This window comes from Podarcis muralis, chromosome 1 (assembly GCF_964188315.1).
Source record: "Podarcis muralis chromosome 1, rPodMur119.hap1.1, whole genome shotgun sequence".
Lineage (NCBI taxonomy): Eukaryota > Metazoa > Chordata > Lepidosauria > Squamata > Lacertidae > Podarcis > Podarcis muralis.
This window is the reverse complement of record NC_135655.1, coordinates 82,306,827-82,322,952: the sequence shown is the minus strand read 5'-3', so window position 1 is coordinate 82,322,952 and position 16,126 is coordinate 82,306,827. Positions and strand designations below refer to the sequence as shown.

The window sequence follows — 16,126 nt, the reverse complement described above, 5'->3', positions numbered from 1 at the left end:
CCAGAGCTGTAAAATAAAGAAACACGACAACTGAGAAGAAGCGACCATTTATTCATCATGCACATGAGAAATCTATGCAATTCATTTGCCACCAGTGACTCCCTTGTTTTATTTAGACAAATATAGGAAGGATTTCTATCAAAGGTACCAGGCGCTTGGGGATAAAGGGAGTGTCTTACCTTCTTCTTCAGCTCTACAAAGGTATCTGCTTATACAGCATGGGGGCCTAGTTATAGGTGGGAAAGGATGTGATGAAGACACCCACACAAACTAAGAATGTACCCCACACAGCTAGCACATCCTTTGTTAATGTAGGAAACTGGCTATACCAGGAAGCAATGTAGAAACTCTTTCAAAAATTACTTTTGGCATTGAAAGTGAATACCCTCCAGCCCAGCCCAGAGGAAAACCAGGACATGCATCTTTCGGGGCTGCAATTTCAAAGGAGCCAGGGGACTTGTGCACGAACACAGCGCCCCAAAATGGGATGTCCCACTTAAATTGGGACGGTTGAGGGGTATGAAAGTGTGCCTTTGGTTCTGCTGCTACAAGAATGCCGCTGTTAAGAGTCTCTATTACTGGGGATGTTGAGAAAGAATATGTCGTCAAAGTTATGCAAGTAAATTCAAGAGTTCGACTGAAAACTTCCTCTCACTTCTGTTTTAAGTGTATAATCGAGACACTCAGAGTACATTTACGATAATCATTACGCATACTTGCAATTTTTCCAGAAGCTATTTTGCCTGTTAAGAGGGTCCCTTAGTAAAATTCTGCACATTTTCCTTCCCCTTCTAAACTAAAATGACACTGCAGGATCTGGTATCTGTTACAGCTAAGTAACAACTCTGACTCTTGGATTGCTGAGCATAATCTTCTCTTGAGAACAATGCTTGGGAGGTACATGCACTACAATACTGAAGAAAAATAATCAGTGCAGAATCAGCTGGCTTGCAGTGGAATCATGAAGCACTCTCTCCTTTCTCTGGAGAGCATGAAAAAACCATAATTCTTTAAATGCATATAAGCCTGCATAACAGAGCTCATATAAATAATGCAAACAGCAAACAAAATAACAAACAAATAGGCAAAAAGCCTGCCACAAGGATCAATCAAACATGCTTCAAAATCATCATTAGCAGAAGAAGTGCATATATGTGCCAAATTAAGAGCAAAGTTGGGGAAACGTTATGCAGAAAAACAAGGTGTGTGGTTGCGGGAAAACAACATACTGACTCCTGCTTTCTTATATGTCTCTACTTACTCTTAAAGGAAACTGGGGTGGTAGAAGATCTGAAGAAATGAATGGAGAATGAAATTGCATCAATGGAACTTAATTCCAGAGAGATAACTATGTGGGTTGCTTGCAGTAAAACCCAAATAGAGAAATGTGATAATGAGCACAGTTATTGTACCCAGAAGCATTCTTAGACAGAGTCCACTTTGCCAGCTGCATGGAATGGCATGTGTATATATAATTGGAGAGCTTTTATTTTATCCCTACCACCCTCAGTGCTCCATGTCCTTGGAGAACTGCACAGAATTCATCGTTTTAGGAATTCATCTATTGGGAAAATGTGCTATACTCTCCCCAAGACTCAACCGCATTGTTTGTTTCTGATAAAAAATAATAATAATTCCATATGAAGAGGCAGGGCCGACCCAATACATTTTGGCACCTCACGTGAACCACAAAAAGTGCCCCCTCCCTGCTAGGGAAGAAGGAGTGAATAAAGATTAACAAAGGGGAAATAAAGATCTACACTGGGATCTGCTACCCCTGTGGATCTTGCCACCTGAGGCGGTTGCCTCACCTTGCTTCATAGGTGAGCCACCCTTGTGAAGAGGCAAAGAGAAGGGGGGGAGTATTGCTAGCCCTGAAAAACAAACATATATGAAGCTACAACCATAGCTGTCAACTTTTCCCTTTTCTTGTGAGGAATCCTAATCGGAATAAGGGAATTTCCCTTAAAAAAAGTGAAACGTTGACAGCTATGGCTACAACTGGAAGAATGTTGGGGGCATCATAGACTGGAAATGGATAATATTGTTTCATGAAGGAATCCCAATAACATAGGAAGCCAAAGCCAGATCACTGGTTTATCTGAATGAATATTGGCATTGGAGGGCAGCAGCAATGTGCAGGACTATGCACTGACTAGAAGTGGCTCTCCAGGGTTTCAGGGAAAGATCCTTCCCAGCACTACCCAGAGATGCTGCACATTGAACCTAGGATATTTTGCAGGGGAAGCATGTGATCTTCCATCAAATTCGCATTGACACTTTGTCACAATTTGTTTTTCTGGGAAAGGGTTGTAACTCCGTGGTAGTGCATCTGACTGCAGAAGGTCCCAGGTTTCACACACACACACACACACACACAACCAGGCAACAATACAAAACAGTGAGATGGCAGGAATCAGGGTTGCCATTTGTCCAGAATTTACCGGAGATATCCAGAATACTGCAGTCGGAATCAATGTCTGGGCAGAAATCAGCTAAATGTCTGGGAAAATCTGGGTGTATGGCAACAGTGTCGGCAGTGTTTTTGCCGATTTCCTTCAAAAATAGTGCATTTTTAAAAAGCATTTTTGCCAAAAAAATAGCTCAAAAGCTTTTTAGTCCGGATTGTCACTTCTTGAAATAGGGCAACCCTAGCAGAAATACAAAGTACTGGTAGGTACAAGTGCTGAAGAATGGGGAAACACGTGGGACTGAATTTTCTAATAAGAAATATTGATATCCATTTTGAATTTTATCTCTTTTGTTCAAGGAAGGACCTGGGGGAGGAGGAGATTTAAGCAGCTGTGGGAAAGTGAGGACTTGCAGTCTCCACAACTGCCTCAAAGGAGCTAGGCCTCTGAAAAGTGTTGCTATGCTGACACCCCTGAGCAGACCTTGTTTCTTCTAATAAAGTTAATGTCACTTACTCTGTGTGATTTATTGCTGGCTAGCTTCTGACATAATGTCAAGCCAAACACTTGAAGAGGGCCTAATTGAGTCTCACAATAGAGGAGATAGGTTGACTGTAGAGGAGATAGAGGAGGAGATAGGTTGACTGCCTTTTTTTTATTTTTCAATTCTAAAAAGCATTTCATAGCCTAAAGTCATGCAAGCATTGTACAGTAAGAGAAAATAGGATAAAATATAAAAGAAACAAACTCAATGAACTAAAAGCAATAAAATCATATCTACAGTTATAGACACTGTAGAGAATGACTGAGGCACACATCAGGGAAAGCCTTCTTAAACTTTCTGCAGGCAGTGCAATGGCATCTCAGATACTTTTTGAGGTGGCTGGCAGACAGCAGCTCCCTCTCCCTCTACTTCTCTCTCTGTGAGAGTTTTTTGTCACATCCAGAGCCTTGCTGTACATCACAGGTAGGACAGAAGTTGGGAGCAAGAAGACTGTTGCACCCACTTGGAACTGAATCAGGCGCAATGTTTTCATACGATGGTAGTAGCACTGGGAAGGGATCCCTTTCAAGACTTTCCACTGGCCACCACTCGCAGCAATTCCATTGGTGATACTTCTATCTGGCCATACATCTGGTGGATAGAAAAGGGTGCTCTGTGCCAATGGAATGATGTTGGCAGGCAGCAGGTGGGCAAGATGGATGGACGGATAACTCTGTCAAATGCAAGCCTTCCTGTTCCAAGGAGGTTCCTGTTCCAAGTTGACTGAACAGGAGCACTTCTCATACTCCCTATGGCTTAAGGCAGGAGGGATGAACCTGTGATTCTTCAGACATTGCTGGACTATAACTCCCATCTTGCCTGATCATGAGTCTGATGGGAATTGGAACCCAACAACACCAAGGGGCTACAGCAACTCCCCATCTCTGACTTAAGGAGGTGGGGATACAATGCACTATTAAGCACTATGTTAATCATACAAAAGAGAATAGTTAAAACAGTGGTCAAACTCCATGTTAGGGGATACACCATATATCATTCATAGCATAGAATGTTCCCTTCATTCAGCTTGGATTAATAGGGACATAGTTTAAGGGAAACATTACATTCCTCACCAAATCAGCACATAGGGGCCAGAGGGAATTTGGTGCATCCTTCTTTCTATCCAGACTTTAAGGTCTGGAAAGAACTGTAATACATTACATACATTAATAATGCAATGCCCATTTGATTTTATAAGGTTCATGAACAAAACATTTTGTCACACACCTTTCGCTGAAAGCCTCCCAAAGCATCCTTTACCTCCTTGTTTCGGAGGCTATAAATCAAAGGGTTGAGCAAAGGGATGACAACTGTATAGAACACAGTCAGTGTTTTGTCAAAGACGCCTTGAACCAAAGATTCGCTGCTAGAGGTTGGTCGGAAATGCAGAATGAGAATTGCCCCATGGAAAATGGTAACCACGATGAGGTGCGAGGTGCAGGTGGAGAAGGCTTTCAGCCTGCCTGCGACCGAACTGATCCTCACCACAATGTTGCTGAGAATATATGTATAAGAAACTACAACACTCAGGATGGTGGTTATTTCTACAAGACCAGCTTCATAGAAAATCAGGAGTTCATTGAGGTGGATATCTGAACAGGAAATGGCCAAAAGTGCTGTGATGTCACAGAAAAAGTTATTGATCACGTTAGACCTGCAGAACGACAGCCTGAAGGTGAAGACTGTATGAAGGAGAGAGTGCAAAAAGCCAAGAGCATAAGACCCCAACACCAGAAGAATGCAGACTCTAGGAGACATGAGGACTGGGTACAGCAACGGTTTGCAGATAGCCACATAGCGATCATATGCCATTGCAACCAAGAGAAAGCACTCCGTACTCCCCAGACCTATAAAAAAGTACATTTGCATTGCACACCCAATAAAGGAAATGGACCTTTTCTCTGCTAAGAAGTTTACTAATGCCTCTGGAGCAAACACAGAAGAGAAGCATACATCCAGGAAAGACAGGTTGCTGAGAAAGAAGTACATTGGAGTGTGGAGCCGGGGACTGGCCCTTATTAAGGCAATCATTCCTAGATTTTCAACCAAGGTGATCATATAAATAACCAGGAACACCAAAAAGAGATTAGTTCGTAGTGTAGGGTTGTTTGTTAATCCTACAAAGACAAACTCACTGACCACTGTTGTGGAGTTTTCTTCAGACATTGCACCCAGGTGAAATGTCCAGATCTGAAAAAAACACCAAAGCATAGCACAGGTAAAACAATATTTTACAACTAATGTATGGAATTCTTTGCCAGCAGTGGCAGGGATGACTATGAGCTTGCATTACTTTAACAGAAATTGGATTATCACTGCATCTACTCAGGAGATATTTACTCCTGTGCTATGAACGGTCAAAGAATTCATGCAAATCATTTCCTTCATTTCATATACTTCTATCTACACCAACACAAGAAAGCATAGCATAAAGTGCACTTTTGCATACTTTTACATACCTTTGGAAATAAGCTCTGTGCAGCTTTTGCATAAACAGCTGTGGTACTCTGTTGCAGTCAGAGAGAGAGAGAGAGAGAGAGAGCGCTTGAGGCAGATAGATCAGCAAGTTCATGTAAGATATAAAATAATATTAAAGTGAACTAGATATGTTGAATCACAGCGATCTGATAATTTGCAATAATGTTTTCTCTCCTCAGCTCTAAAATAAGCTACAAATGTTCCCTTAATCTAATTGCCAACCCCCTGATTGTTGGTACTATATGGGCACCATAAGAAGCTCTGTTCCATTTTCTTTCTTCACCAATCTTTCCAGTGACACTTGGTTCCTAACATTACTTTTCCGCCAGATGTTATTCTCTCAGCAGTCCTGTTCTTTCAGAATTCTTAGCATAAATAGAATGTCTATTCTGATCTGAATTTGCAAGAGACTACCTTGCAATTTATTATGGAGCACTTTTGTTTGGCTGCTGTAAGATAAACAGTTGACAGGATATTGAGCTTCCTCACACATGACGTTTTCAGACTTTAATCCCTCTTGAAGTCTCATAGAAACTAAAATGACCAACAGGGAGCTAATTATTATTTTTTACCTCTTAATGGAAAATGAGGTGAAATGGTGCTGTCAAGCAGAATTCCAGAGAGAGAAAGAGTGAAATATCACCACCACCACCACCACCATCATCTCAGGGCAGTTCACAGCATAACAACCACAGAATAAAACAACAAAGTATATAATAAAAACAATAACAATAACAAAACAATAACCACCAACACCCACCCTACCACAAGACACGCTTAAAGGTGAAATTACCTGTGATGTAGAGACAATGGTTGCAAAAGGATACTGCAGAAGACAATTTTGGGACATTGCTCAAACCGTGGTAGAGGGAAGTCATACCAAGGATATAGTATGGATTAATGTGTGCATATGTGGTTTACTTATGTTCATGTATTTCTTTTATGCTTACTTATGTTTATGTATTTTTATTTCTTTTTTGTTGTTGTTTTGATACATTTGTGGACCTGTTTTTTTATATGCTGGAAATAAAATAAAGAGAATTTGCAAAAAAAAAAAAAAAAAAAAGGTCCATAGAAATTAATCAGCCAAAAGTCTGGTTGAAGAGGAACGTTTTTGCCTGGCACTTAAAGATGTATAATGAAGGCGCTAGCTGAATCTCCCTGGGGAGAGCATTTCACAAATGGGGAGCCATCGCAGACAAGGCCTCTTCTTATATTACCACCCTCCAGACCTCTGGTGGAGGAGTCACACTTAGGAGGGCCTCAGAAAGTGATCTCAGGGGCTGGGTAGGTTGTTCCCCCACCCTCCAGCTTAGATTTTCAAGGGACATTTGGGGCAGCAGTGGGTGAGGGAATTGTCAAAATGGCCCCCTTCTCCTCCATTAGCAGATACCTCCCACTGGGGGCAAAGCACTAGGAGGGTGTTCTGGTGGGGCAGAGGTTTGTATAGATTCAGACAAAGCAAAGAGCTTGGAAATTGAGGTGTCAATATAACAAGTACTGTGGCTAGTGCAGTTTCCGGATGTTTTTACTAAAATCTTTACAATTTAAAGAAATATGTTTTTAGTAAGATTCCACTTAATTTTGTCAGAAGCCATGGGATGATGCATGGAGTAGAGAAAGTGGACAAAGAAAAGTTTTTCTCCCACTCGAATAACATTAGAGCAGGTGGCTATCCCATGAAACTGAATATTGGAAAATTCATGACAGATAAAAGATCATACTTCTTCATACAGCCCATAGTTATAATCTGGAATTTGTTCCCACAATAAGTAGTGATGGCTACTAACTTGGATGGCTTTAAAAGGGAAAATTAATGGAGGGCAGGTCTATCAATGACTGCAGCTCATGTTGTCTGTATTCTATCTCAATTGTCATTGTTTATATGGATTTGAATTCTGGTTGCTGGGATTCACTTGTGGGTAGAGTGCCTGTACTCTGCTTTTGGACTTTGCTTGGACAGCTAGTTGGGCACTGTGAGAACAAAATGCTGGACTGGTGTGCTTTCGAACTGCTAGGTTGGCAGAAGCTGGGACAGAGCAATGGGAGCTCAGCCCATCGCGGGGATTCAAACTGCCGACCTTCTGATCTGCAAACCCCAGAGGCTCAGTGGTTTAGACCACAGCACTACCCACATCCCTTATTGTACATAGGACCATATATGTCACCAGGTGTCATACGTTCAAATTCATATTCAGGTTTGAATTTGGGTTTCTCACCCTCTCACTGCCCTCTGTTGGAAAAACTGAGATAAAGCTGTGAAAGCCATATTAGCTACATTGCAGGGAGGAAGGGATAAAAATATATAAATAAATTGTGGCAGGTGCCAATTCAGTAATATCCCCACGTTGTGCAACATTCTGGCCCATGACACCTACACATTACTGAACTTTCTAACATTGTGCTAGAATAGCAATAGGTTTTTCAATTGTCCTTCATGTGTACAAAAAGCATGAAGCCATGGTTTATTGTCGCTCCAAATTCATTCCCTGCTAGGACTCGCAACAAACAACCAGGTGAACAGATCAATTATAACAGTGATCAAGTTGTATTGCAAGGTTCTTTTCTTGTACTTTGTTCCAGCTGTTCTGCTATTTCATTTCACAGTGATAACATCCTCTCAATCGCTCGTTGAAGGGCACATTTAACCTCCTTGTTCCTCAGGGCATAGATCAAGGGGTTCAACATAGGGATCATCACTGTGTAGAACACAGAGGCGACCTTGTCTTGATCCAGGCTGTATGCAGAGCTGGGTCGGAGATACATGAAGAAAATTGTCCCATAGAACAGTGTAACAACCATCAAGTGGGAAGTGCAGGTGGAAAAGGTTTTGTGTCTGCCCTCTGTAGAGCGTATCTTCAAAACCGTAACCAGTATGCAAGTATAGGAAATGCCAATGGTCATTGTGGTGGTCACACAATTTACACTAACCAAAGCAAAGATCACCATCTCATATATGTGGGTATCAGAACAAGAAAGCTGGAGAAGAGGAGGAATATCACAGAAGAAATGATTTATTTTATTTGATCTGCAGAAGGACAAAGTAAAAGTGAATGTGGTGTGGGTAACTGAATGGAACAGTCCAACTCCATATGAACAAGCAACGAGCCAGGCACACCTTTCCTCAGACATAATAACTGAATAGAGCAAGGGGTTGCAGATTGCTGCATAACGGTCATAGGCCATTCCAGCTAGCAGGAGGCACTCAGTAATCCCAAATACAACAAAGAGAAACATCTGGGTTGCACAGCCTGAAACCCCAATGCCTTTTCTCTCTGACAAGAGATCCACCAACATTTTGGGGGTGATGGTGGAAGAATAACAGACATCCACAAAAGCCAAGTGGCTGAGGAAGAAATACATGGGAGTGTGAAGCTGTGAGTCACTCCTTATCAGAAAGATCATGCCCAGATTTTCTACTACGGTGGCAATATAGACAATAAGGAACAGGATAAAGAGGGGCAATTGCAGGTCTGTTCGGTTTGTGACTCCTAGAAAAATGAATTCAGTGATTGTGGTGTGATTCTCCAGAGACATTTCCTCATATACAAGTTGCCTGTGTGGGACGAGAAACAATGGTTAGCAATGTAATATTTTATTTTCTCAGATCAGTTCCCTTTGTGTGGCAAACAAAACAAAATACCATTTCAGCAGGTGACTTTGGACGAAGACTTCATGTGCTTCCAGAGTTCTAAAGCAAAGGGTTTCAAAATACAAAGAATGGAAGAGTGAATGGAATGCTGCTCTTCTGCCCTTGTTTCAGGTGAAGGGTGATTCCCTCACCCACATCCGTTTTGGTGACCCATAGCTGGTGGGATGCATCTGCCAGTTAAAGGAGGAATGTGGACAGGCTTAAAAGCCTAACCCTCCTCAGTGCATTTCCATAATTATATACTGTATATATGGGACATGGGTGGCGCTGTGGTCTAAACCACAGAGCCTAGGGCTTGCTGATCAGAAGCTCGGCATTTCGAATCCCCATGACAGGGTGAGCTGCCATTGCTTGGTCCCTGCTCCTGCCAACCTAGCAGTTCAAAAGCACAAAGTGCAAGTAGATAAATAGGTACCACTCCAGCGGGAAGATAAATGGTGTTTCCGTGCGCTGCTCTGGTTCGCCAGAAAGCAGCTTAGTCATGCTGGCCACATGACCCAGAAGCTGTACCCTGGCTCCCTCAGCCAGTAAAACGGGATGAACACTGCAACCCCAGAGTCGTCCACGACTGGACCTAATGGTCAGGGGTCCCTTTACCTTTACCTTTACTGTATATATATTTATGTATTTAGAGCATGGGAGTAGCCAGTCCCTATTTAAGGAGTTAAGTAGAATTTGTATTGGGGTGGGTACCCTCAGAGTTGGCAAACTGAGAGCACTGGCCCTCCACATCTATTTCATGCAGTAGTAGTAGAGGGATAAGTTGAGGGAGGGATCTAGTAATTGGGCCAGCTTGGTGAAACATCTTACACAGATGCAGGTGTAAGATGGATCAGGAGGGGGTCAAATTGAGGCATCCTTATGGTGAAGAGATGCTTATCCAATTGACTTCTCACAACTGTCTTGCATAAGGTGCTACAGAAATGAAGCTACTCTAGGATTCTGTCTGTCAAAAAATTCCATCTGTGGCTGATTACCTTTAAGATGAACAGGCAAGGGGAGACTGTTCTAGTGCTCAGAGCAGGGATGGAATTGCCCATGCCAGTTATAATTTGGTAGGCTTATTCTCCCAACTCTCAGGAACCCACACTGAGGGGTGTTAGGGTGTTTCTTTTAACTGCATGTTTTATTCACCCCAATTCATACCTCATTTCTTCATTCCTGGCAAAGGAGGCAAAGATGTAACCTGAAAATCTGAAAATTCTACTAAGAGTAGATAGTAATAAAATTATAGTTAACCTCAGGAGGGGAAAAAAAAAACACAACAATGGTAAAATGTCAATTTCTTATGGAATCATGGTCAAGCTATTAAACATTTTCCATAAGACGATTATGGGGCGTGGTGTGGGCTGTTCAGTAGGAAGGTAATTAATGACTTAGGCTAGGGTGCAATTTTCAAGTGCTGTGTCTTTCTCCTACTCCGTTCATTGTATCTTTCAGTGGTATTGTTAGATCTCGAAATGTTCTCTAGCAAGAAGCAGTGAGCCCATCAGGACCCGATGATTTACCTGTTTTTCTTGATTAATAGCCAGCTCTATTTCCATAACTGAAATGGGTGCATTTAGAGATGGATCCTCCTCCCAGGTTGCCCCTCAAGATGCTCCTTTTCCATAAATCATCTTTAGTTGTCTCCTCTACCATCAATTTACTTTCTGCTGCTGCTTCCTGCCGTGCATTGTCAATTCCTGATGTCTCCCATCAACCCTCCCTTATCTATCCAATGTAGAATATCCAGCCCTCCAGGCAGATATTACATCTATTTTCCCAACAGCAGCTACCATGTTGTTTGTCTCTATATTGGTGATTAACACTAGTAATAAAAATGCTTGTGATTGCTAACCATTGGCCCCTAAATACCATACTCAGAAGTGATTAATTGCCAGCTTACCCTGTGAGATGAAGCACCAGCTTGTTGGACATGATTGTCTGCTATCTTGAGGAGCCTCTCATAGTATTTATTATTTGCTGTTACCTCTGGGACTTAACTCCCCTAAGTTTCACATATACTTTTTAGTGTGATGCTGAAGATACCTTGCCCAATTAGTCTGGGTTGTTGTGAATAGTCATTTGTTCTAGAATGAGTTATTCATTCCTATAGCACTTCCTCATCTTCTTCTTCCTTCCTTGTTCTTCTATGGGCTTTAGAGAAATCTACATAACGCTTGCGGGGCCAGCCCAATATAGTTTGCAGCCTAGACACCCCCATGTACAGAAGCCAACCAGACTAGCAACTGAATCTTACTTCAAAACACTGGGTCAGCATTGTCTGCTGGTTAGCTTAGGAAGTGCAGGAGAGGACACATGGAATACACACCTCTGCCCTTCAACACTTTGCTGCCACTCTCTTATTTCTATACCCGGTACATGCTCACTGTCCACTCCAACAAATGCAGCAGTGATGGCATCAGCACGCATCACATATTAAGAGCAGTGCTTTCCTGCTAAACTATGTGGACTACGTTGGCTGCCTTTTCCTGAAGGTCCTATCTTTGACACAATCAGAGAGGGTAACTGACTGGAAAAGCCAGTCAACTCAGACCAGCATTGAGCAAGCACCATCACTAGGGCACTGACTTAGGAAGTTGGGAACATCCCAGGTGAGTCTCAGGAAGAATGAGCGCTGCCTTCTCTCATCATCTTCCCTCTGAGGTGGCTGTCTCACTCTGTCTAATTGTAGGGCCACAACCTTCATCTCCCAGGTTTCCAAAACACCCTTTCCTTTGTCAAGCAGACATAAGCCCCATTCCATGCCCAATAAGCATGGGGCCCTTTGCCGAGTGGGGCTGTGGCCAGGTTTTGCCCAGTATCTTCTCTGTGTGATGGGCTCGTGTGAAAAAGCTACCTCATGAGTCCTTGCTGAAGAGGGGAGGGGAAAGCCTATATAAGGCTGCTTCCCCTGAAGCTCACAGCCATTTTGCTTTGAGAGCTTCTCACCTGCCTGCCCTTGGGTTAGAGCCTTCACATAGCAATTCTGGGTCATTGGTTGAAAGGACCAGAAAGGAATTTATTTCTCTCAAATTGATTGGCATTTGGTTGGGGCTTTTCTCACCTTTCCCTCAGTGAAATTATGGCTTTCCTTTGTTAGCCGGAAGAATGTTGTTTGTATGAGGGCGGAAATGGCATTAGTCAGGATCAACATAGTATGGGCGGGGGCATAAGGGGCCTGAGGGGAGAATTGACCATGGCAATCCCAAGTGCGGGTTCGGTATCTGCCTGGTTGGAATCTGCACCCTGGTCTCCCAGTGAGACCCTGCCTGCACCATGGCAGTTTCAACACCGGCTGACTCCCATTGTACAGGTTTGGAGCGATCCAAACCCGGCAGATCCATTCCATCAATATGGGGCTTGTGGAATAATGAACTGATCTTGGGACCCAATGCCATGGCAACCCTTGCACTACCTGCTGCTTTCAATAAAGATTTGGCCTGATTTTGTCCCATCACCATTGTACAGTCTGGTTATTTTGCTGTTCTCACAGGTCACATAATGCCCCTGCCTGGGCAAGCGCAGGCCACTGTGGACCTCCAATCTCATCATTTGTTAAGACCATAATCATTGTTACCATTTGGAAGCACTGTTCCTAATGCTAAATAAAGATTTGCCTTGAGTAATTATTGCTTCCATAAACTTAATGAGTCTCTAAGAGGAATTATATCTTTGTAAACATTCTACCTATAATAACCACTAGTGTATTAATAGATCATCATCACTAACTTACATATCCATCTGGAGCCTGTATCCATAATAGGTGGATCACAGGGAATTCACCAGTGGAAAATCATGATAAATATAGTTCCCACACACAAGGCTTAATGGAGCTTTTGCTTCAGTTGGGTTTGTAATGCATATGTTAAAATTACATGGGCCAGAATGTTCAAGTACATTGCAGTCTTTATCCTTTCTAAATCTGGAGATCCATGTTTCACGTGTGAAAACCACATCAAATTACATGTTTCTAGTTGGGTGTGTAGCTACTTGAACAAGCAATATTGTTTATAGTGGTTTATAGTGTTTATAGTGGTATCCACCGCAGCTCTTTCAGATAGGAGTAAATGTAGCATAAGACAGGCATAGGCAAACTCAGCCCTCCAGATGTTTTGGGACTACAACTCGCATCATCCCTGACCACTAGTCCTGTTAGCTAGGGATGATGGGAGTTGTGGCCCCAAAACATCTGGAGGGCCAAGTTTGTCTATGCCTGGCATAAGAACATAAGATGAATCTGCTGGCTCAGGCAAATGACCCATCTAGTCCAGCATCCTGTTCTCCCAGTGGCTAGCTACGTGCCTGTGGCAGCATACAAGCAGGCACTTTCCTAGAGTTGCCATATCTCCAAGTGAAAATCAGAACAGAGTTTTTTGGGTGCGTTTTCTTAGGGGAACAAAGGTTGTGCTTTTTTTAATTCCAAGGCATGTCCTGGAAAGTCAGGATGTATGGCAGCCCTAACTTTCCTCTGCTGCATTCAGTTTTCCCATCTAGGTTCAGAAGCTTCTAGCATTAGCATATAAACACTTATACGCAGATGCATTTCTGCTATATCTCTTTATATAAACAAATGCACATTCAGCTGTATTTGCTGCTAGCCTGTCTCTCCTTGAGCAGGTAAACCTATTCTTAGGCTGTACAACTCCAGATTCCATGACTTAAAGCCAGGGTGGTGACTTACCCATTGTTAAACTGACAAAAATAAAGAGGATGAAGTAGGACAAAGGTTCACATAACATTTGCAGGTGCTAATGTGTATAGATGCAAATCTGGAAATTACTACAATTGAAATACAATACATCTCCCCATAGTAGCAAAGACTGTGACCAGGTGGCATCTGTGTCTACTTAGACTGCAGTGCAAGAGCTAACCATTGATAGGCAACCTCAAGGCCTCTGCTGCTTTTTCTTCTTGATTGTTCTTTATATACTAAGCATGTAATTGGTAGCCCTTCAGATTAGAGGGCTGTCCTGGGATAACTCTTCAAATGGAGAACTGTTCTCTGCAAAGTAGAGAATGGCTATCCTACTGACTGCTTTGGCATTTTAAAAAATGTAAAAAAATTAAGATGCCTTGGAGATGAATTTTGTTTGGTCTGACTTTGTAAGTGAACAAACCTAATCCATGTCTTCTGGAATAATACATAGATCAGAGTGTAATTTTCTTTCTGCTTCTCTTAATTTCGCAATACAGTTCTTCATAAAAACAAAAACAGGAAAGAAATGTGTGTTTTAGGATAACATATGCTTTAAAATGCACAACATGAGATGAAATAGGTATTTAAAATGCTCATTTTGGGGTCAAATAATATTTATATATGTATTTTGTAATAAAAGTATGTGTATGTATTGTAATGCAAAAATTCTTTTGTATTTTTTAAAGTAAAAATTGCAAATTAATCTGGAAATGGGATGGAATGGACTTCTGAACCAACATGCAGATATGACTGATGCATCTGTCCTTGGTAGAGGAGGCTGCAAAAGGGAGGCTCCTTGTGAACTGCCCTGAGATCTTTTAATGAAGGGTGGTATATAAATCTAATAAATAAATAAATGATAAATATTGGTTAGGGAAGGCTCCTTCTACTTGCACCACCATTAGGACAAGCCCTTAAAATATAAATACAACAACAATAATAAACTGAAAGGCATAATGAATTTTAGTAAACAGAATGAAAGTTGAATATCCCGTTCATTATTATATTGGTTTGTTATTCCATAATTGTCCTTTAGAATGGCAGTGTCTTCCCAAGCAGTCTCCAAAATGCATCCTTAACCTCCTTGTTTCTCAGGCTGTAGATGAGGGGATTCAGCATGGGCATCACCACCGTGTAGAATAGCGAGGCCACTTTGTCTTGCTCTAGTGCGTACGTGGAGCTGGGCCTCAGATACATGAAGAAAATTGCCCCGTAGAATAAGCTGACAACCGTCAGATGGGATGTGCAGGTGGAAAAGGCCTTGCGCCTGCTCTCGGCAGAATGGATCTTCAAAATGGTGGCCAAGATACAGGCATAGGAGAGCAAGATGATTGCCGTCGTGCCGACGCAATTTATGCTAACCTGTGCAAATATCACTGTCTCATTGGTGTGCGTATCTGAACAAGAAAGCTGTAGCAATGGGGGAATGTCGCAGTAGTAATGGTTGATCACATTTGGCCCACAAAAGGATAGAGTGAAGGTAAACACTGTATGTAGAACTGCGTAAGAATTGCCAAGGAAATAGGAACCAGCTACTAGCCACATGCACCTTTTCCCTGACATTATGATGGGGTAACGCAGTGGGTTGCAGATAGCCACATACCGGTCGTACGCCATCACTGCCAACAAGAGGCATTCAGAACTCCCACATATAACAAACATAAACATCTGAGTTGCACATCCAATTACCCCAATGCTTTTGTTCTCTGCCAAGAGAGTGACTAACATGTTGGGTGTGATGGCTGAGGAATAGTTGACATCCACAAAAGCCAAGTTACTGAGAAAGAAGTACATGGGGGTGTGGAGGCGAGGGTCTCTCCTGATGAGCAAGATCATCCCTATGTTCCCCACCAGGGTGACAATGTAGATCAGAAGGAACAGAAAAAAGAGGGGCAGTTTCAGCTCCATTCGGCTTGTGATTCCCAGGAGAATAAACTCAGTGGTGCTTGAATGATTCCACACAGACATGTTTTTTATTATAGATTAGCTGCTGGGACAGAAAGAAAGAAAAAGGCTGAGTATCTACCATCTATTTTGAGAGATAGCGAAGAAGATGGGAGGAGAGGTCAGACAATTTCCATCTCCTTAATCCTGCCAGTTGCATATGGTCATTAGGAGCAAATGATGTGCAAGAGGGAGATTTGTGGAACTACACCCTTTTTAAATTCAGGAGGAGATATTTCAGAATTCCCTTCAAATTACAGAATGTTCTATTTTCAGGAGATGCCCATTTATTCAGGGGTAAGCCACACTAGACTCAATGTTATTTACTTCTGAGGCCTGTAAAGATTTCATGTTTTATTTTACTTGGAGATAAAGTGCTACTATCACAGAGCCTAGGACTTGCCAATCAGAAGGTC

At 42.2% G+C, this 16,126-nt stretch overlaps 3 protein-coding genes and 1 pseudogene across 3 annotated transcripts in view; all 4 read right to left on the bottom strand.

Moving 5' to 3' along the window:
• LOC114601534 (apelin receptor) overlaps positions 1-16,126 on the bottom strand; it is a 492,419-nt gene that overhangs the window by 227,199 nt on the left and 249,094 nt on the right. The window lies entirely within an intron of this gene.
• LOC114584258 (olfactory receptor 5G9-like) lies at positions 4,156-5,124 on the bottom strand. The gene has a single exon (XM_028705941.2). It carries the CDS (start codon positions 5,119-5,121, stop codon positions 4,156-4,158), a length of 966 nt encoding a protein of 321 aa, XP_028561774.2. The 5' UTR covers positions 5,122-5,124.
• Positions 7,266-8,970, bottom strand: LOC114601654 (olfactory receptor 5AP2-like). The gene is made up of 2 exons (XM_028739005.2): positions 8,050-8,970; positions 7,266-7,283 (listed from the first exon to the last, which is right to left on the bottom strand). Exons 1-2 carry the CDS (start codon positions 8,968-8,970, stop codon positions 7,266-7,268), a joined length of 939 nt encoding a protein of 312 aa, XP_028594838.2.
• Positions 14,891-15,734, bottom strand: LOC114584252 (olfactory receptor 5AP2-like; annotated as a pseudogene).

Excerpts from the sequence above, each read along its gene's own strand:
- LOC114601654 (XM_028739005.2), bottom strand. The coding sequence starts at position 8,970 with ATGTCTCTGGAGAATCACACCACAATCACTGAATTCATTTTTCTAGGA.
- LOC114584258 (XM_028705941.2), bottom strand. The coding sequence starts at position 5,121 with ATGTCTGAAGAAAACTCCACAACAGTGGTCAGTGAGTTTGTCTTTGTA.